Genomic DNA, 21,809 nt, shown 5'->3' with positions numbered 1-21,809 from the left:
AACCCCTCAGTAAGGGGGAACCCACGCCCCATGCCACAGGGCTTCAGGGGTGGCTTTGTTTAAACCTGCAGAAAGCAAGTCACTCTCAGGGGAAATGGGGCCAAATCAAGTCCTTTAGAGGCACTACCACTGAAAAGATTAGAGTCCCCTCAAAAGAGAAACATCCCTGAATTATAAAACTAGCGTAAAGAAGCCCAACAAAGTTCTGATTTTGCCCCACAGTGCCTTCTGATGTTTTGAGGGGACACATCAAGTGTCAAATTATTTCAAAATAATTTTCTGGTGCTTCCACCTGGTGCTGCCTTCAACTCTGGGAGAGAGCAAGGCCTGTGGGGAGCCTGTGGGAGGCGGGACTCCACCCGTCCCTGGCTCACCTCTGCCCCCTGGGCGCCCAGCAGCGGGAGGGGTTGGCCCATAGGCTGGATGCACACAGCCCACTCATCGACGGGATTCAGTCAACCATGGGCACGAGGAAAACTTGGAGAAAATAATTTCTTTCTCCTTGAACTGAATCTGTCCCACGTGAAGAATGATCCAGCAACAAAAACAGTCAAAACTAAGATCTCCAAAGCCCATGGGGCAGAAACTGGCTCGGTGGAACCCTGCCAACAGCCAAGGTCAGCGGAGGCTGAGGTGGGCCCGAGCCTGGGGCGGAGTGCTGGGGCAGGAGGGAACCCAGGTCTCAGGGTCCCTGGGTGAGCTTAGAGAACGGAAGAGGGTTTGGGGCTGGCCCTTAAGGCCCTCTAGTCAGGCAAGCAGGGCCAGGGGTGGCAGTGGGGTGAGCCCTGACCCACGAGGGCCCACTGTCGCCCCCTTGAGTCCACAGAGTCCATCCTGTGCTGATTTTCACTGAATGAGATTGGGGTCCCCTCTCCCCCGAAGGCCACTCATCGTGTTGGTTCTGTCGCCCCGTGGGGCTCTTCTCCACTTGACGCTGATCTCATCTGTCTGCCCTCCTTGCCTGCGGCCCCTCCACCGGGCAGACGCGGCGCCCACTCCACTGGCAACGTGCGAGCGGGCGTGGCATCGGGGGAGTGACCTGCCTCCAGCCCAACTCGGTGCCAGGACTGAGCTCTCATTCTGGTGTCACAGAAGTGACACCCGGGTGCCTCATGGGTAGCGGAGGACTGTCGGGTTCGGAAGGCTGTCCCCCACCTTTAGCCAGATCTGCTCTGAGGTCCCCCCGGCTGCATACGTGAGTCCCCGCGGCCTCTGGCCGCAGCTCGGCCGGGCAGCCTGACTTACCTTGGCCTGCGGGCCGAGGGAGCGGATGGAGGGGACGGCGATGAGGCCGAAGCGCTCGTACAGGTACTCGTTGGAGGAGCTTCCCTTCAGGAGGGCGAATGGGATGAGGTAGAGGTCCCCCTCCAGAACCAGGACCAGCTGCCGGTGCCGGCCCACGGGGCCGCTGGAGTGCATCAGGCCCTGCGGGGGAGCGAGCAGCTGACAGCTGGCGGATGCCTGCCCCCCAGGGGTGCACTCAGGGGTGGGGGGGCTCCCGCCTGCCTCCCTGGCCCCGCCCCAAGGGGAGGAGAGAGGGGCACGGCCAGAACGAGACGGGCCACCCATCACGGAGGGGGTGTCCTCAAAGATAAGGCCCAGCAGGTCATCTGGATGTTTCTACAGGAGGCAGGTGTTCATGCCAAGGGCAGTTGCCCCGAAAGCGCTCTGCAGTCACGGTCACCTGAAGCACCAGGGGACCCCGGAGCAGCACGGAGTGACCTGTCACACAGCCCTGAGGTCTCGGCCGGGGTGGGATGCGCTGTCCGCGGACAAGAAGCGAGAACCAGTGTGTGGACTGAGGCTCTGGGACCAGGATGACGTCCCCGGAGGAGGAGGTTCCGACTGCATGGCCTCGAGCCACCTCAGGGGCTCTGTGTCCCTCCCCCTGGAGGGTGGCCCTGGGCTCCGCGGGGCTGTCCCCACTTGGTCCCCTGTGACTGGCGGGGACTCTGACACTGACAGATCCCCCGCATCACTCCTGGAAGGCCCGGCAGGGACCTGAGGGGAGGGCGCACATGGATCAGACAGACACCTCTCATTCTCCAACGGAGCTGCTGCTGGAGACTGAGGCCGGATGAATCTGGATGAGAAAAAGCAGGCGACGACTGTGAACACTGGACCGGACACAGGGTGGGTGTGAATAAAGATGAAGCGGCCACAGGAGCCCGCGGGAGAAGGTGCGGGGCCCACAGACCGCGGGCACCAGGTGGCCCTGAGCCCTGGGGCACTGGCTCGGGGAGAGTCACAGCCGGGCGCCCCTGCCCTCGTCCCTCTGCCGCCTGAGCTGCCACGCACCAGGGGGGTGAGAGCTGGGCTAAGGGTGCAGGGGACGCTCAGCAACCACGACTGAAAGCTACCAAGACTGTATCCAGCCACAAGTGCGTAAGTCCAAATTCAGCCCACTCAACTGTGCTCTCTGAACCACAAACAACAGACCACTGGTTCACCTGGGGAGTCTGAGAAGCAACGAAATCTGGCTGTTGAGACGCAAGACCAGTGGGCGGCCAGAGCCAGAGGGGCCCTCCAGACACCCAGGGTCCAGTCTCAGCCATGTCAGCTCCGGGGGCTGCTCACGCGCAGGGGCCTCTCTGAGGCCAAGGTGGTGACGACGGGCCCGCACACCCTCGGTGCAGGTGTGCCTTGACTCCCCCAGAACCTGCTAGGGTCCGGCTGAGACGGGGGTGGTCAACCAGCAGCTTGAATCGACCCACAAGCCCTGACCCAGGGGAGGACGCTGCTTGCCTGGCGGGCGGGCTGGCGTTCTCACCGCTTCCGTGGCCCAGACAGCTGGCGGGCCAGCGCCTCCATTCTTCCTCCTTCTCGTCAGCTGTGGAGACGACTCAGTCCTCAAGTGACGTCTGTCCTCGTGGGAATGTTACTCCAGGGTCCCCAGCAGAGACAGACAGCCTGGCGACACCCACCCCGTGGGCCTGGTGCCCTGTCCACACTTGGGCGTTGAGGGCCGGCTGTTCTGGGGACGACTGTCCCCTGACTGCCTCCAAAGCCCCCAGTCTTCTTACAGACCAGCCGTGACCAGGCGGTCATCTCCCATGTAAGGAGAAGTCGGGTTACCACACCACTTGATTCATCTTTACAGTCAGGACCCAGCCGAAGCCAAGTTCTCAGAGGGGAGGTCCTGGGCCACCCCAGAGCTCTGGAGCCTGGAGAGGCTGTGTACCGACCTAACCGACGTGACCGGCAAGTTGGAAGTCAGTTTCTTCAGTCCTGAGCCCGATGACTCCACTTAGCCTAAGAATGGTCTTTGGTCAACAGCAGAGGTGGACGCGGATGAGCTTTCCTTCTGCCCAGAAGCATTCACTCCTTCCACTTGTCCGACTATCTTGGCTTTGATGACCATAAACACAGGGAACAGGGGATTTAAATACATGGGAATAAATATAAGAAGGATAAAGACCATAACTAGAACAAGCCCAGAGACTTCCTAAATCACATACAAAGAGTGACTTGACAAATCCTAGGGAATGTTTGACTCTGAATCTGGTCCTGGATACTAGCAGCTCCTGGCCCTGGACGAGGCCCTGTCTGCTCACGGAGAGGGTGGCCTGGGACCTGCACGCACGAGCGGCTTCATGCAGAGCAGCCTGTGGTTGTGAGGGGCTCCTGAGGCGAGTCCAGGCTCAGGCGTGAGTCACTCCCCTCCACTCCAGAGAGAATCCCACGACGCACACCGGGTCGGGTCCCTCTCACACTAAGCAGGCGCACTTCTCCTTTGCGTCTGAGAAAGGATTTGACTTAATGTTTGCCGATGGCTCATGAGCAGATGGGACGGGGCTTCCTCAACGATAACTGGACATGCTCACCCCGTCCTGACAGCAAAGGACGGCGGGCTTCCAGGAAAGAGCCACGGCGGTATTTCCCTTCAGCTAAATTCAATTAAGTCCTGGTGCAAGCCTGCAGGGAAGACATTATTCTGTTCCACTTTTCATACCATCTGACCTAGCCCCTAGCACCAGGACTGCAGCTAAACAAAGGCAATTGTTCAAATAATTATAAGCCGCATGTGAAGAGGCTATTCGCTTTAGTCTTGAAGTGTCAGTGATTCATAATCTTGGACTTTGGGTTTTGATGTGTATTTTCACTGAAAACGTGGAGAAGGCCTGGCTCCATCTGGCAGTTGACAGCGCGGGAGCGGCGGACGGTGTCGCCCTCTAGTGGCCTTGGAGCAGAGTGGGAACGGCCAGACCATCCGCCTCCTCCCCCCGCCAGCCCACCGGTGGGGAGGACCGACTGGGAGCACAGGGCCGCCGCCTGCACCGCGTCCCTCGTGTCCAGGATGGGGTGCGCCCGGCAGTTCCCGGCACGTGTCAGGAAACACTTGTGGGAGGAGACCAGCTCCTGAGGGAAGTGTGCTCACCGGACCACAGTGGGTCCCGAGAGAATCTCCCCCATCTCGTTTCCTCTAACGGCCTCTGACAGGTTTCACTCCACGTCTCTTTGGAGGCTGTCTGACTCCTTCACTGCATTCAAACTCCTCAATCACAAACGAGAACACTTTTACCATCAGGAACTGAACGTTTTCACCCTAAATGCTTCCTTCAAGACATGCCCGCACTGCTGAGGGTCACATCTATTCTCACGCACAGCTTCTGGGTGCACGCACGTTGGGGACCGGGGTTTCCTTCCTGTCAGTTGTATAAAGGCATGACTTCAGTCACTGTTCTAATGCGTTTGGGGCTCGAGTCCATAAATCTTCCCTTCCTGGAACCCCTGGAGGAGCACAGAGGTCCAGCCACGAGCAACCACTAATCCCACTGGCAGGGTTTTTATTCTTTAAGTCACAGGGCAAAGTCCTCAGAGAGAAAAACTGTCTAAAAGTCACAGGGCAGATTCAGAAGGGTACCCCATAAGGGACAACTCCCGGCTGAAGCAGCCCCTCTGCTGGGTGGAGATGCTGTGATGGACGGAGGGAGGGGCCGGCCCCCACTGCCCCCTGCCCCAGGACTTCTGCCTTCCATACCGAGAAGAGCCCATCCAAGCCCTGCCTTCTGGGGCCCAAAGGGGCGAGTCCTCCAGCGAAACAACTGGTGCTCAGGTGCCGGTCCCCAGAGACACGTCCCTGCACTTGGGATCTACCTAGATGTGAGCCAGGCCTAACACCGGACTGGGAGCCAGGGTTGGGGGCTCAGCCTCAGAGCCACCCCACAGGCCCGGTGGCTTCCTTCTGCATCCTAGTCTCGGAAAGCTCGCAGCTGCCGTCCAAGAGCGGTCACAGAGAACCCACTCGCTGACTTTGATCTTGGGTCTTCTGTTTTACATCCAGACTAGACCCAAAGGCCAAATGCATCTCTGGACCACGTACCGCTGATAAGCTTTACTGAGCGCCAGCACACACCAGGCCCCGGGCCAGCTGCGGGACACGGAGATGGCTCTGCTCAGCGGCATGTCCTCAGCCAGCCTCCACTGGCGCAGGCACCTGGCCTTTCCCAGGGGCCTGTTACGAACTGGGTGTCTATGTCTCCCCAGATTCCTACGTTGAAGCCTACCCCCTCAGGGATGGTACCTGGAGGTGGGACCTTTGGGAGCTAACTTGGTTTAGAGGAGGGCAGGAGCTCCAGGGTGGTTCCCCGTGATGGGGATGAGAGGCCTGAGCGTGCTCACTCTCTTTCTCTCCACCACGTGAGGACTTATGAGAAAGCGGCTGCTCTCAAGCCAGGAAGCAGGCCTCCACCAAGAAGCGGACGATGCCAAGCACCCTGACCTGGGACTTCCAGCCCCAGAACTGTGAGAAACCCAGGTCACCCAGTCGGTGGCATTTTGTTACAGTAGCCAGAGCTAACCCACAGTCGTGGGCAACGGCATCTGGCAAGCTCGTGTACAACCATTCAGATTCACAAGACCCCTGAGCCCTTCAGCAGCCCCCCACCCGATTAGAGAACTGTGTCTGGACGAAAAGTGATGTGCAGAGACCAAGGCCACAGAACCCTGTCAGTGGCCACGCTCAACCTTCTCGAGAACTCACAAGTACAAGGACGAGTCTGCCGCTGGACCCCAAGGTGGAGTGAGTCCTCCCAGGGCAGGGGCTGAGGGTCTGTTCTCACCAGGAAGTAGCCCCTGGCTTGAAGCTGCTCAGGCGAGACCCTCGAATGAGCGGTGGGCAGGGGAGCTGACGTGGGCGCGTCTCCCACCCTGACTGCGGAGGAGATGGGGGGATGCGTGCAGCCCTGGGCCCCCGGACCTCCCCAGGTCTGAGAAGCAGGCTGGGAAGGAGCAGTGTCCACGTGCACCTGAGACGGCCAAGGCCGACCTGACCGCCAGCAAGGACACTGGCTAGGACCCGAACCTGTGTCTGCCCCCTTGGAGCCCAGGACCCCATCTGCGGCCCAGTGGCCCACTTAGAACAGCGTCCACATGGGCGTCTGGAGGCTGGCTGAGAAGCCCCATGTCTGGAAAACCCCTGCTGTCTCAGAAGCCTGCTTGTGTCTGGCGGGGGTGTGGGGTGCTGAGCAGGAAGTGATGCATCCTGACGCCAAGGAGCCGGCTGGGCACTTACCCCCTCCATGGGCGCCACGAGCAGGTCGTACAGGGCGCGGAGCGGCGGCCTGGCAAACGAGCTCTGCCTCCTGGGAAGAGAGGAGGTCCCGTCCTTGACAGGCGACGCGGCGTTGCCCACAAGGCTGGTCATGCTCTGGCAGCTCCTGGGGAGAGAAGGGGGGCTGAAGCCGGCAGGAGGCCGCCCTCCCCCTCAGGTGCGTCCACAGCACGGCGCGCAGGGACACACCGTGGGCGGCCAGGCTGCACACAGCATCTACAAGGGCTGTGGAGTTTTCCTGCATAATCAAATGTCCTGAAGCGCTGTTCAAGGCATTCAATTACATCCTCGTGTGGAGCAACTGGGCAGGCAAACGTGAGGACCATGAGAATTGGGGCAGCCGCCAATCTGCTAGGAAGACAGTGCCCCGAGACCCATTAGTGTCCGGGGCGGGAGCCACAGACTCGAGGCTCGCAGTGGCCCCCGCCAGAGCCCCAGCGCAGCCGGAGGGGGCAGGTCAGTTCAGGCGTGGCTGCAGGGTTCTGTTTTGGTTTTAGTGTATGTTCCATTGTTTCTAGGCAAAATTTTATCAGTACGGATGGTATTTTCAACACCAAGGCCCCAACGTTCACACTCCTGATGTTAGGGGAAGCACTCTGACTGAAACCGCTTACCCTGGCCAGGCACCACAGTAAACATTCACATGATCATTTTATGGCAGGAGGTCCTGGTAAGGAACGCAGAACCAACAAGCTACCGCCAACTGGAAGAACTCGGGAAACGTCAACAGGAGATGTCACGTGTCCTTCCACCTCCCAGAATCCTTCTTGCTGGCATCCGTCTTGGCTGAGCAACGCACGCACCAGCAGGAAGAACCTGAGTCAGACTGGCCAGAGACCACCCAGAAACCGACTCCGTCACTGCCAGCCCGAGACCGCGAACACGCGGCAGAGCGGTCCTCCTGGGCTCCTGTCTCCTCCTGCTCTCCCCCAGGGCCCTTCCCAATGAAGTCTCTTGCTTTGTCAGCATGTATGTCTCCTCGGAGAATTCATTTCTGAGTGTTAGACAAGAGCCCGCCCTCGGGCCCTGGAAGGGGGTCCCCCTTCTTGCAACACTGACACAGGATAAGAGCATTCACTGAGTCACTGAGCAAATGTCTCCCGAGCCCTGGCTATCTGCCTGGCACTGATGCGGGCAGGCCCTGGGGACTGAGAGGACAAAGAACACAGAAGAGAAGGAGAGATGTCGTCAGGGAAACAAACCCATTTCCATGGCAAGGACAGGCTGCCCCACAAGTCTTGCTAAACCGGCCCTTCGGCCTGGTCGGTGTGGCCTCAGCACAGCCTCCCGTGACAGGCTCCGCAGAACCAGTAGACAGTCAGTGGTCCCTCAACCTTGATTCAGACACTGTGCACGGTTCGCGAGTTTCTGTGACACATTTAGGACCTTAAGACAGAGAGCAGGTCTCACAGCAGCCTCGGCTACGGCAGGGCTCTGGACGCAGGACTGGTGGCTCTGCGGTTGTTAGCAAAGGAAAAAGCAGGACTCCCCCCCGCCCAGCCCCCACCCCCAGCTGAGCCAGGGTCCTTGACCATCTAAAGAAATGATGTGAAAGGTTTATTTGCATTTTTGAGACCTGGCTCTATCCCCTGGCCTTCCCCCCACCCTGCGGTGTTCTCAGCAACGTCCCAACTCTAAACCCTAGGGCCGTGCCATGCCAGGCTGAGAGCACCCTCCGCCCCCACCTGCTCCTACAAGAGAAGGAAGGGTAGAGGACCCGCTCACGGTGCCCGTCCGCCACCCTCACTCAGAAAACACGTAACCACGAGCAACAGGGGCCGGGACACGTCTTTGCCATCAGAGCCAGTGAAGCACTGATAGCCCTGAAGTGACACTCACAGGCTCATTTAATTCCCTGGAATACACAAAGAGCACTGCGCCCCTGAAGGAGCGAGCATCCGACCGCCCCCCAGAGGAGACAGTCTGGCGCGACACGTGGCGTCTGTCACGGCAGTGAGTGCTCCTGCACAGCCTGTGTGCACTCACACCCTCGGGGGCCCGAGCTGCCCCCAGGACAGCTGGGGGGGGGTGGAGCGGGGAGCAGCCAGACGGCAGCACCCTCTGCCTGCACAGCCCTCGCTAGACACGCGTCTGCGGGACTGTGGGCTGGTTACCCCAGTCAGGCACCTGGTCTCATTAATCTGGCCAAAGACATCCCGGGGAGTGCCATGTTCCCAGACAACGCTGTGTCCCCAAGTCCTAACAGGCACTGATGGGACACTCACTCCCCAAGGCTCTGAACTAAACAGCTCCTACTGGAGAGAGACCAGCTAGCACCCTGAGCTTCTCTGGGTACCAGGAGACCAGCATAACCAAGCTGCAACGGGGTGGGGGCCGGGGGGAGGCAGGAGGAAGTGGGGGGCTGCATGGTGGACAGATCGTTTGCAAAAGGTAAATTGTGCAGGATGGGGAGGACAGCGGTGAAGCATCTAGAACCTGGAGGTGCTGGCCGTCTCTGCTGATGGGACAGTGAGTGGGGAGGTCTGGGCAGGAGGGCCAAGTGGGCTGGGGGGCCTTTTTATTGAACCCGGAAAGTGCCAGAGGCACCTACCAGGGCCCAGCAACGCTAACCCTCTCCACACGCATCACGCCCGTGAGGTGCCAGGTGTGGGTTCACAGAGGGCCAACCCGAGGGTCCCTGCACTGGGCTGTGGGGAAGGGGATCTGGGGCATAAGACTCTCTGCTGCTCACGCAGAGCCAAGGGCAGGCTCTCTGGGAGAGGACCACTTGCTGTGGGTTAGCCTGCCTGGGGACAAGGTGGGGAAGGCCACTCCAGGCCAGGAACAACGCAGGGCAAAGCACCCATGTTGGCAATGGGACAGTGGGGAGCCGGGGACAGAGCACTGAGGGGAGAGGACGGGGTGGGGCTGCAGGGTGAGTGGGCTGGGTGACCTGGCCTCTGGGCTCCGGCCCACGCCCTTCAGCACCCGGCGTGCCTGAACAGGAAAACAACTCCACCGGGCCAGTTCCCTCCAAGGCTGATCAGAGAAAGGGCCCGCGGACTTCACCCTTCCCTGCAGGCCTCTGGCGGGGCTCCAGAGCTGGGACCAGGCTAGGACACGGTGCCCCCACCCCTGGCCAGTTCCGGGGCCAAGCCGGTTGATGTCCCTGGTCAGGGCTGGTAAACACATGGCCGGCTGTGGCGCTTCAGCGGGGGTTTTGGAGGACACTCTCTGGGCATCTGCACACTTCCAGGGGCAGATCTCCGGCCAGGAAACCACCTGCCCCACCCCCCCTGCCCCGGCCGGGGGGTCATAGGCGGGAGCAGCGGTTTCCTCACCTCCACAGAGCTGGCCTGGACTGCAGTCAACCAGCTCGCTGTGTGGGCGGCTTCTAGTTTTTCCTTTTTTTTTCTCTTTTTGCCTGCGGCTTCTGTTTTCACTGCGACATTCGTCATTCACAGTGACCTAGGGCAGCTCTCGCTGGGCGGTGCTGCCCACAGATCCACATAAAGATGCTGCAGTTTTCAGAAGAGCCGGGCGGTCATTTCCTCCCCAAGCTGGGAGGCTCACAGACGACACAGGCTCCCACTGCCCGCGCGTGCCCCTGTCCTGCTCCCTGCTTTTCCTTGCTTGTGAAATGAAGGTGGCAGACTAAATGCTTTTTGCAGGTCTCTTCTAGCTTTTAAAAATTAGAAACCTACTCAATCCAGGAAGCCCTCCAAACTGCAGTGGCTCTTTCAGCCCCTCTGCTGACCGACAGCACACGACCACGGCCCAGAGCCCTCGCTGAGCTGCCCGTGCGGGGGGCGGGGGGGAGTCGGCCTCACAGATGTGTCCCCCGCGGTCCCCTGGCTCCGAGCCCCGGCCGAGTGGTTGGCAAGTGTGAGCGGGTGTGTGGGATGGTCCGCTCCCTGCTGTCCTCCTTCCTGGCAAAGTCACCATGGCCCAGTGACCCCCTTGCACTGCGGGCGCTCGGCCACGGCCTGGGGCCTCGATGACTGCACTGCTTCGGTTTCTGCGGCGCCTTTCAGCCTGGCTGACTTCTCTCTGCCTTGGCAATCTGGACTCAGATGCTCAGATGGGGAAAGGTGCTTTGACAGGGTGGAGCATCCCCTGTGACAAGCCTGTGAGCTGCGGGAGGGGCCGCGCCCCCCATCCAGGCTCCAGCCAGGCCCGCAGCATCTACATCACGCGCTCAGGAGGCGGGGCGGCCCCTCCCCTAGGGGTGAAGAGCCCAGCTTCGGAGAGGCCGGGAGACCAGCGGCAGGCTGCCAGGTGGGGCAGGGTCAGGCCGCCTACCTGCCAGGGGGCCGTTTTATTAAGTTCCCCCCCCAGCCTTGAAGACACGCTGCGCCCCCTGCACTCACCTCTGCTCCCCACCTCCCTTTGCTGGGTCCACAAAGGTGACCCGACCGCGGTGGGCGGCCTCTCCCAGGCTCTGCAGGCGCGGGAAGGAGGGCTCCGCTCCCGGGACTCGCGGCCACACCGCCACGTGGCTCCAGCAGGGGGCGCTGGCTCACCGTCCTCGAGGCCTCTTTTGCTGCCAGGGACCCAGCTGGGCTAACTGACAGCTCAGCCCTCCGCACAGAGGGTTTTCTCACACCTCACCGCGGTCTTTATCAGATCCTTCCTTAGGTGATGTTTATTAATCTGCTTCTGGAGAAATACTCGTTTTCTCTGCAGCATGGCCATCTGTATGCTAACGAGATAGGAGAGGGACTGAGCGGTACCCGGGGCCAGGAGGCTGGCAGGCTGGGGGAGCCGCCTGGGCTCCCCGCGCAGGGCTGCGAGGCGCGGTGTGAGGCGCCCCGAGCAGGGAGAGGCCGGGGTGGTTTATGTCTCTGAAACGATGACAAATGCCGGGCGGCCTGGGGAGCACGCGCGGCTCGTGAATCTCCCCGGGGATGAAGAGATCTATTCCCCAGGCAGAGGATTTATAATGCATGGCTGCACGCTAGGGCTTGCTCGGGCTCACACGCTGACACGACCCCACCGGAGGCCTGCCAGGTGCCCGGGGATACTCGGGACACTGCGGGATGTGCACTTGGAAGTCTCGGCCCCAAGTGCCGCTCTCAGCACCAGGCTAGCTGCCTTGGCTTCCAGTCAGGGCCCCATGAAGGAGGGGAGTTGAGGGCACATGCAGAGCTGGCGTGGTGGGCCCCCCACCCCAACACACACACACATTTCTCAGGCTTTCAGTCAAGACGGGGAGCCAGGTAAGCATCAGAAATGGAGGAGCAGGGCTCAGCCCCCCACAGGTGGGACTAAGCAAGGGCCCCGCCAGGCCCGAAGACCCCAGGGATGGAGGTGGCCAGCCTGGCCCTGAGGTCCCATCCATCCCGCCGGTCTCTTCGCTCGGAGGGAGAAACCCAAACCTAAGCTTGGCGCATCCCAGAGACTCACAAGGACCAGGGCTCCACTGCCACCCGGGGTGTCTACACCACGAGAAGAGGCCGCCCTCCTCTGAGGAGGGACAGGGTCCCGGCAGAACACGGGAGCAGCGAGTAAAGGGGCGATTCATGAAAGCACGGAGGGGGAGGCTGACTGAGGAGGTGCGGAGGGTGCCCCACAGACTGCCTCCCTGCACCAGGAGGTTCTCCGTGTTTCCCTCCTTTCCCAGGTCCTCCACTCTGTGCTCAATTCCCTGCCAGCACTCAGGTCCTTCCCACCTGACCCCGTGCACATAGGGCTAAGATGGGAGCTGAGCCAGGAACACTCCCCGGGGGCCCTGCCATATTTAGGGCCACAGGAGGGAGGGGGCCTCAGCTGGAGTGGGCCTGGCCGGGCGGACACATGCCAGTCCCTGGAACCCTCCCATAGTCAAGTCTCGCCTTGGACCCCAGCCCACCCCGCCACAGGTGAGTAAACGGAGACTCTAGGCCTGAGGCCCTGAGGCCCAGGGCAGGGCAGGGCCCCACCGGCTCTCAACAGTCAAGCATCAGGAAGCTGGGAGCCCAGGACCCAGCACTGCCACGTCTCAGGCCTTGCACCCTGTCTGGAATGCCTGACAGACACTGCACTGGGCACCCCGTGTGGTCTGCTCACAGGACGTGCAGAGGTCAGGGTGTGCAGGCCTGGGGGAGGGAAGGAGATGGGGGAGGGGGGAGGGGAAGGAGGAGGGGAGACGCTGCACTGAGCACCCCGTGCTGTCTGCTCGCAGGACGTGCACAGGTCAGGGTGTGTAGGCCAGGGGGAGGAGGGTTGGCGGGAGGGGGAGAAAGCGGAGGGGGGAGGCGGAGGTCCCCACAGTGCTGAGCTCCTTCTAGGTGCCGCCCACCCTTGCTCAGGCAGCTCCTCTCCTGCCCTGAGGTCTTTATCACAGGTTTTCACTTTCCAGTGGCCAGTTCAGGAGGCTTCCTGTCTGCGCTCACAGCAGCAGGGTCCCAGGCCTTGGGGTCGGGGGTCCTGCCTCTGCTCCTCATGAGCTGTATGAGTCCCAAGAGGCCCCAGCCTTCCTCAGGGGGTCTCCTGCCCCACATTCGAGGAGCTGGGAGTGGCCCTGGAAGACGGGGCTGAGCGCCTGCTCCGTGGGCATCTGCTGCTGTGACCCACTGGGCTCCTCCTCCCCACCCTCGGCCCTGCCCGAGGCTACAAAATCCCCGGGGGGGCTCTGAACTGCATCCACTGAGGGAATCGGAGCTGGCCAGCCTGAGATCTGAACAAGCGCCTGGGTTTTAAGGTACCAGTGGAAAGGTTAATTGATGAACCCATTATATTCAAGCAGGCAGTGACTCTCCACCACAGACATCCTCACATGAAGGCTGTCTCCTCGGGGAGATGAAGGCTGTCAAAGGCTGCATTTTAAGTACTTATTCAATAAGCTGTCGGCGCTGTCGGCCTGCTCACCTCCCCAGTCACCCAGCGCCCGGCTCCCTGGCCACTCCCTCCTCAGGGGGTGGGCTCAGGCAGAGACCCCTGCCTTTCCAGCGACGTGACGCCTCTCAAGCCCAGGGACAAACCTGGGCCAGGCGGGGCTCCTCTTCTGCTCGTGGGCTCTCCCGGGAAGGCTGGTCAAGGGCTGTGACACACGCACCACCAAGAGGCTGGGGACTGCCCTCCTGCAGGGACCACGGCGCAGCCCACTCTGCTCTTTGCTCCACAGCCCAGTCTGGTGGGGAGTGGGGGTCACCTAGGAAAACCCGATGCCCAGGCCAGCCTCACACAGGCTTTGCCTGCTGACCCCATTAGGGGCCCAAGCTGGGCGTTGGGGGGACGGGCTTACCATGCGCTCAGGGATGGAGAGAAGAGGTCACTGTGTGTGTGGCCTGCCCAGCTGATGCTAACATAGAAACACCCTTTCCCAAGGGCCTTGTACCCATGGGTGATCTGTGGGTCCTGTCCCACACAGGACCTGTCCCCCCACAAACCAGTGGAGTCTCATGGAGTCTCACTCATTTACAAAAAACCCCCAGAGCCAAATTAGTGTTGTCCAAAGACAGAAGGCACCGCCTCAGAAGTGGTGAGCTCTCACTCACAGGAGGAGTTCAGGCAAAGGCTGTGATCACCTGGAGGGAGCCTTAGATGGGTGGGATCTGGGAGCCGGAGCTCTGTCTTTGGAGCTGGCCAGACATGAATCCTAACACTGGCCCTGTCACTGGGCCCACGTGACCCGCCCATCGGGAAGGTCCATGTTGGAGCCACATTGACATGGGCGCACAGACCACGTGTGGAGTCCCTCTCTTTAATTTCTCCCATCTGGTCATGGGAGGCTAGTCCCCCAGGATGGTGTTGCCACCCTCTCCTCCCGCAGGACCCTCAGTCTTTGCCACTGACTCTCTTGGGGGACCCAGACCAGGCCGAGGAGTCTTGTTTGCCAATCCCCCCTTTTGTGGGGGTGGTTGGGGTGCTAGTTGGAGGTTGCAGAGCTGAGGGAGGGCTCTGGCCTCAGCGTGGCCCCTCTCTAGAAGGGAGAAGCTCGACACGTTGTTGCTCTCTGCTTTGGTTCTAACCACTGATATCTGGGCAGTAAGAAAGTCCCTTCCTACCTCCCATCACACACACTGCCAGAAGGGGGAAGAGCAAAGACAGTGGCAACAGCAGTCAGAACCCTTCTGGGACACTGGTCCTAATGGGTCCTGGCTGGGTATACCTGCAAGGCCAGGGCACAGCTTGGGACCCAGGATACCGGAGCAGTTGACAGCATATCCTGTTCCTCTTCTTCTTTTCCACAGTAAAAGTGATCTAATGACTGCCCCTACGTTCAGACACACACACACATGCGCGCACCCATACACGTGCACCGGCGTTCCAGCCTTCAGCATAACTTCTCAAGCATTCTGCAAGACGAGGGGCAGAACCCCCTTTGGGCGCTGCTGCTCTGCCCAGTGGGGGACCTGAGGGTCAGGCGCTAAATGAGAGAAGACCCCTTGCTTTTCCTCACTAGCAGTGCCTGCTCTGGGCTCAACACACAACTGTGTTTTCTGCCAAAGTGCAGAGGCAAGAAGAAAAATAGTGGTTGTGGTGACCTCAAGAACAAAGACCAAGCTGTGCAGTGTGGGGGAGGGGGAATTCTAAGCCAAGTCTCAGCTGACTTGCATCTGCCGCAGCAGCCTCATCCCCAACCAGTCCAGAGAACCACCTGGAACAACAGGCCCAGAAGCCCATGAATCACAGAGCTGGAGGGCCCTGCAGCGGGGACCTGGCACTGCTATACACACGGCTGCTGCTACCTCACCTCCTTGCGCTCGGGGACCAGCACTCTGCAAGCCCCCACAGTACTGGAGTCTGCAGAAAAGTCACTTCTCAGCCATCCCAGCCAATGACACACCAGCCCCACCTCCTGGTCATGAAGGGGCAGAGAGAAAAGCCTGCAGGGACCCCATGAGGGCAGGGCAGCTGGGAGGTGGGATCGGACACACAGCCCTGCACCTGCTAGGCGGCAGGTCTCCACCCTCCTGGCCTGTGTGTGACCCTCAGCTGCGAGAGCCATGGCTAGGCTGGAAGGTGGCAAGGGCCCATGTCATCCTAACCAGGATACCTCTGCTTCTGTGGGTTGCTAGGATGGACGGAGGCCAGCAACTCCCTTCCTGGACTTGTGGTTGACAGCAGAGGCCTGTGGCACCCGGCACCAAAGCTGAAAGAACAGACTGTTTCCTCTGCTCCGATCTGCCCTCAGAAGCCTCTAGGAGGTCAGGACTGAAAAGGTGTGCAGAGAGGTGCAGGAGTTCCAGTCCGTCATCTTCCTGAGGGCAGGCTCGAGGCTTTAGTCAGGGCAGGCCTGACGAGGGAGCTGGGCAGAGAGCAGCTGGGCAGTGAAGCCAGATTCCTGCACTGCGGGCCTGGCGGCCCCTCCCAGCCTCAGGCTGGCCCGTCCTCGGCCGGGCTGCAGGCACTGACTGCACTGTTTAATGAACCAGTGAGCTAACCTGTGGTCCTGGGCTCACTGGACCTATTTCAGAGCTGCTCGGAGTGACAACGAACATTTTCTCAAAACAAGTAACTTCATGACACAAAATTCATACCCCTTCCCATCCAGGGATGATGAGCTAGGACCCTGGGTACCCCTGGTTTGACCCCTTGCTTGCCTAGCACCCGAGGCCCCGGAGGAGGGGCTCCTGACCACGGGCGCGCCTGAGATTAGGTCAGCCCTGGATGCCTGACAACGGCCTCTGGCGTGCGCTGTCTCTCACACAAACGACATGAGGGGTGACAGGAAGAGAAAGGGCAGGTGAGGCCACAACCCAGGGCGGTCAACAGCTGCTGCACAGGAACATGCATGTTTCATCCCTTCCAAAGTTTATCCACCCACGTTATCGGGAGAATCCAAGTTTAACAGTGTCCTTCCCACTTCACTCAAGACAGCAGAAAGTCAGCACACCTACGAGCTTTCTGCACATTTCAAAGCCTAGCACGTGCTGTTCATACATTAGCTGCTATAATTCCATTTTAAGGGAACCCTGCAAAGTAGGAAGCTTGTTCCCACTTCAGTGACGAGGAAAAGGCTGACAGCGGTGAAGTCGCCTGCCGCAGGTCCCACAGCTGACACGTGACAAGGTCAGACCCGAGCCCTGCGCTCTTCACACCCTAGTTTACAACCAGGGATCGCAGCACTGGCAGAGCCGAGATCGCCTGCCCCAGAGCCCAAGGAGCTGAGGTTGCGGATGGAGCCAGCCTCGACCCCACACCTCCTCGCGCCTGGTCCTGTCTCTTCCAAGAAATTAGAGCCACGAGGGGCACCTGCGAAGGGGGCAGGGCCGCAGAGGAAACTGGGGGTGAACCAGCCTGGGGTTTGGCCTCCTGTCAACCAAATGCCAGTCCCTTCAGCCCTGGCTCCTGGCTCCCATCCCACCTGACTCAGCCCCGGGAAAGTAAACAAGTAAAAACGTTTGTCACCCTGAGAGCACAATAACGGCAGGAAACCTGGGCCTGGAGCAGGCGCACACGGGGCACAGTGCCCCCGCCCACAACGGTCACTCCCTCGTGTGCCCGCTCCCCCTGCCGCCCTTCAGGGGCAGGGGCCTCAGCGCCCAGCATGTCTTTCTGGAAAGGTCTCTCCAAATGTGACTCCCAGGTGTTACCAACCAGTGACAGTGGGACAAGTGCTCCGTAACCCTGCCCGCCTCCCCTGTTCATCTGGACACAGCTCGGGCCGCACCCCCGGTGAAAAGACGCAGGGGCGCACCAGTTGGCAATTTCAACCTTGGTTTATCTCAACGCCGCTGAGGCCTATTTGGTCAAGTAGTGGAGACAGGCCCAGGTGTGGACAGGCTCCTCCCTGGCAATGCTGGCATCTGCTCCCCTGGCCTCCCTCAACCTCAGGCCAGAAAGGTCTGCATAGGGGCCTGGCCGTGAGCTAGGGGCAGAAGCTGCCCAGGGAATAAGTGCGCGACGTGGCTCTGTGCGGCCTCTCCTGGAGTCTGGGAGATCAGCCCTGAGGCCACGGGAGGGAGCGGCTGACCATCCCCCAGGCCTCCCACCCAGCCAAGGTGGACGGTCACATCAGGCCTGCCGCGCTTCCTCCCCCGACCCAGAGGGGCTGCTGTGACCCCAAGGGCCCAGAGCACCGCGCTCGCCCCTGCAGACCCCCATCCCAGCCAGAGCCCACACAGCTGGAAGGTCACGGAGGCACACTGTCCACGCCGCCAGGGTGCCCGGCTGCACCGCCCAGGAGGCAGGCCACACGCACCTGTTAAAGAGGTTGTTGCGGCGAACCATCCGAAGGAAGCCAGTAGGGTCAGTGACCGAGTTGAGCCTGTTGTTCATCTCCTCGAACTGCTGGTCCATGATGTCTCCAGCTTCACTCTCGGTCTCGCTGCTGGCACAGGCCCTGCGGGGAAACAGCAGAGGAAGGTGCCGAGTGCTACAGGCCTGCTCTGAGGCCCCGTCCCTCAGCTCCAGCGTGGCCCGGCTCCTCCCAAGCCCCTCCTGCTCCCCTTGTCCCCTTTCTGCTCCCCGCAGTCTACCTGCTCACATCTAGCACTGCCCCCTGGCTACAAACCCCCTTCGGGAAGGGGTTGCACTGGTGCCCGGGTTACACTTCCTGTGTCCAGCGTGCGCCCTACATGGACCGGGTGCAGAACCGCCCCTTGCTGAATGAATGGCACCACTTACTGTGTCCTGCCGGCCGGCAGGCACTCCGCCAGCACAGGGCTTGTGCGAGTGCACGGTGTGGCAGGAGCTCCAGACCATTCCAGCTTGGAACCAGTAACTAAGCACCTGCCTGTGCCGGGCACCACATCAGGCGGGGGATGCACAGTCCCTAAAGGCACTTTTCTAGACGAGGAGACAGACATGCCCAAGAGTGGTTGCAAGGCCAGGCAGAGGGGGACTGTTTGAAATGTAGGCTTGAGAAATGTGGCTGATTGAAGCCCATTCCAAGGTCAGCATGAAGATGTTATAAGTTTTGAATTACTAAATTCATATTTCCCCTATGACAGACTGTAAAAGAACATCTCACTATGGGTTTTAAATAAACAGAACTACTCAGGAGTGCCTTGATTTACCAGTCTGATTAAAATAACAGAGGGCATATTAAACGTAAAAGCCGTGCCCTGTGGCCTTGAGAGACCAAGACAGAGGCAGCTCGAGCGGCCGCAGACATGCCAAGGGAGTGCTGGCCGCCCCCAGTCCCCACCGTGACCCCGGCTCTTGCGCCTGGGGCTCAGCAAAGGCCACTCCGTGTGTGGAGCCCCGCCTTCCCTCAGCATCTATTGCTTCCAGACTCTGGAAATGCAGAGTGACGGCCGGCTCACAGGCAACTCCCAGCCGGCATGGCAGCTGTTGAAAGCTCCTGCTGCCTAAGGAGCGGGCGGAGGGGTAGAGAGCACTGGAGGCACAGGACAGACTCACGGACCAGCCACACAAGCTGCTCACGTGCGGGAGAAGTGGAACTGGGAAGGGACAGACCCGCTGCCCGAGAGAAGAGGCTCGGCGCACCGAGCCTCAGGTTGAAGGTGAGCATGGCCTGCTTCGAACAGCCAGGCTGGTGAGCCCCTGGCATCAGGATCACAGGACAGAGAAGGGGATGACTTCCCCCCCGGGTCGTCCTGGGGCCGAGATGCAGCGTGTGACACCACTCAGTAAACCTGAAGGCTCTACATGAACATCAGCCCTGATGAGATGGTCCATTTTATGTGTCAACTTGAGAGGGCCCCAGGGTGCCCGGTCCAGCGTTACTCTGGGTGTGGCTGTGAGGGCGTTTACGGGTGAGATTAACATTGGAATCTAGACTGAGAAAAGCAAACTGCCCTCCTGGGGTCGGTGGGCCCCGTCCAACCCACTGAGCATCTGAACTGGATGAGAAGAGGGAGAGAGAGAGGCCTCCCCACCCGCCTCCCCTGGAGCTGGGGTTTGGCGCATCCCACCTCAGATGTGGACACCCCACAGCTTACAACACTGGCTCGCCAACCACAGACCTGGGGCGTCTCAGGCCTCACAACCATGCGAGCCAATTCCCCGCAACAAAGCCCCGTGTGCATCTGTGCCCTGTTGGTCCTGTCTCTCTGGAGAGCCTGGCGCGAGGCACCGGAGCCCTACTCAGCCGTGCTCCTTGGAGAAGGTCTCACCAACGCCCCACCTCTGGGAGGGGATCCCAGGAGCTGAGCCCCAGAGAAGTACTGGGAGAAGGACAGCCTTCAAGGACGGCAAAGAGGTGTGATCTCTGAGCCAGCTACTCTCCTTCATCCCAGAACCACACCAATCGCTGATCAAGGCATTACTAGCCCGACTTCTTCCCGGCCCCCACAACTGAACCCGCCCTTCAAACCCAGCACAGTGCCTGGCACACAGCAGGTGTACAAGGAAGAACAGCCAAACGATGCCAACACTGGAGAGCATCTTACAACATGCAGGGTATTTCTAGCCAGATTTGATTTCATCTGTACAGCAAGCCTGTGAGGCAGCTCTCGTCATCTCCTCTAGGTCTGCAGAAGCTGAGGAGCTAGCCCAGGAGCACCAAGCGGTGGAGCCAGGGCTGACTCCCGCCCCTCCCTCTCTGAGGTTCCATCTCTCTCTGCTGGGGTTTGACAGGGGAGGGGAAGACGAGAAACAAGAAGAACCAGTAAGCTTCTGAGCACCTTAACAAATCACCATGCCTCCACCCTGCTGGAGAGCAGGGAACGGAGCTTTATTCCTCTCGCCACCCCACGGGTGTCAGTTGACCAGGCCAGCAGCTGAAGGCTGAAAATGCTCCCTTGGGAGCTCAGGGTCCTTCATGGAGACCTGGTAAATATCACTCAACAAGCTCTTCTGTCCAGGGACACATTTATCATCTGAACATGACGGCCTGCTCGGAGCTGAGGAATCTGCTTGTCATTCGGTGCTTTGCAAAGGGGAGAAGAACCGACTGAGCCGGTATCAGCCTCCATCATCTTGCAGCTCTGCTCTCACTGTCAGCTGCAGACGGAGCCCTCGGAATCTCATGCTTAATGCGGTTGTTTCCTATTTCCTGACCCTTCAGAGTATTAACACCAAAGGGAAAAACAAACAGGTGATGTCACAGATAAGGGAATCTCCCATTTACAAAGCGAGCCTCATCTGTACGGCAGGGAGCTCGAGTGCCTTGCCATCAGTGGTTGTCATATCACAATCACAGCCCTCTCATCTCTCTAAGAGACTTTCTAGACATGGCACAGCAGCTGGTCTGGCTCCATTCACTTTGATCCAACAAGGATTACTAACCGAGACCTACATACAAGAGCCACAGAGGCCAAACAGAAGACAGTAACATTACACCTGCCTTCAAGGTACAATACATCCAGTATGACCAGTGACCAGTGGCTAAGGTGGGTTAAGAAGGAGGCAGGAGGGTGTCAGCCTGGAGTCAAGAAAGGGAGGGTGCGAAAGCCCTCTGGAATCAGCAGCATCTGAGAGGCACTGGAAGGACAGCTTAGCGAGGAAGGGACTGGGGTGGTGTGTGGGAATCAGGGGATGGAATGGTATGAGAAGGCATGGAGGTAAGAGAGTAGGGGGCTCTCTGGGGCCCAGGGACTAGCCCAGATGAGCTGGAGGAGATGGTAAGAGTGGCAGAGAGAAAGGAGAGGGAGGGGGAGGGCCTTGAACCTAGAAGGCAGTGGACAGCTGTCAGTCCAGGCTTCTGGTGGGCTCAGGGCGGTTTTTTGAGAGGCAGTCAACTGGCCCAGAGTGGAGAACATGGACTATACAGAGAGAAGAGAGAAAGTCAGTGGCTTTTACCAGCACTTGCTCAGAAGCAGCCCTGAAGGCCCAGGGCCAAGCCCGAAGGAGACTGTTGGCCCCTCACACCTACTGGGAGCCCACTTCTCAGGAGTCACTACTGTGTTAATACATCAATGTGCTTGGGTCTCGACACGCCAAGTGAGGCAAGCTTTCCACAGCCCTCAGGCTTGGAGATCTGGGTAGCAGCTCCCTCCTCCCTAGAAGCTCCCATCCCGTCTCCCTATAAATGGACATTCCTGGATGTGACCCCACGTTCCTGGTTCCTCCTCATTATTTGCTCTCTATTGTCACCAACAATGGTTCTGGTTGTCCCGTGGTTGGGCCAACTTAACTCATGAGTCTAGACGCGTAAACTAGGGTGGTAAGGCAGAGAGTGAGAAAGTGAGAACTATCAGGAAAGTATTACCAAACAGAGAACTTGTTTGCTTGAAATTCATTGAAGGAAAAGGATAAAAGACACCTAGCAGTTAATTTATAGCAGATGGGCCATGGTGGCAAATAAAGAAATTGCCAATAGGGGCTGGTCTCCAGTGGAAGAGGAATGGGTTTAGTTTGGAGATGCTGAACACGCAGACAGGACTCTGTGTTGGTAATGCCAAGTGTGCAGATACAGACTCTACTATTTAGATGGTCTTCATTCCAAAAGGGCTGGAGACTTAGAAATTCAAGTCTGGTGCTG

General features: G+C 59.6%; 1 protein-coding gene across 5 annotated transcripts in view; it reads right to left on the bottom strand.

The window, feature by feature from the left end:
- The window catches only part of TTC28 (tetratricopeptide repeat domain 28), a 581,567-nt gene that overhangs the window by 16,852 nt on the left and 542,906 nt on the right, over window positions 1-21,809 (bottom strand). For all 5 annotated transcript variants that reach the window (XM_081542775.1, XM_081542776.1, XM_081542779.1 and 2 more), the window contains 3 exons: window positions 17,622-17,762; window positions 6,515-6,659; window positions 1,246-1,425 (listed from right to left, as the gene is read on the bottom strand). In XM_081542775.1, coding sequence (XP_081398901.1) covers window positions 1,246-1,425; window positions 6,515-6,659; window positions 17,622-17,762 — 466 coding nt within the window. The remainder of the gene's footprint in view (window positions 1-1,245; window positions 1,426-6,514; window positions 6,660-17,621; window positions 17,763-21,809) is intronic.

Source organism: Giraffa tippelskirchi, chromosome 11 (genome assembly GCF_054371585.1).
Source record: "Giraffa tippelskirchi isolate mGirTip1 chromosome 11, T2T-mGirTip1v1.2.pri, whole genome shotgun sequence".
Taxonomy (NCBI): Eukaryota; Metazoa; Chordata; class Mammalia; order Artiodactyla; family Giraffidae; genus Giraffa; species Giraffa tippelskirchi.
This window is presented reverse-complemented; position numbering and strand designations above follow the sequence as displayed.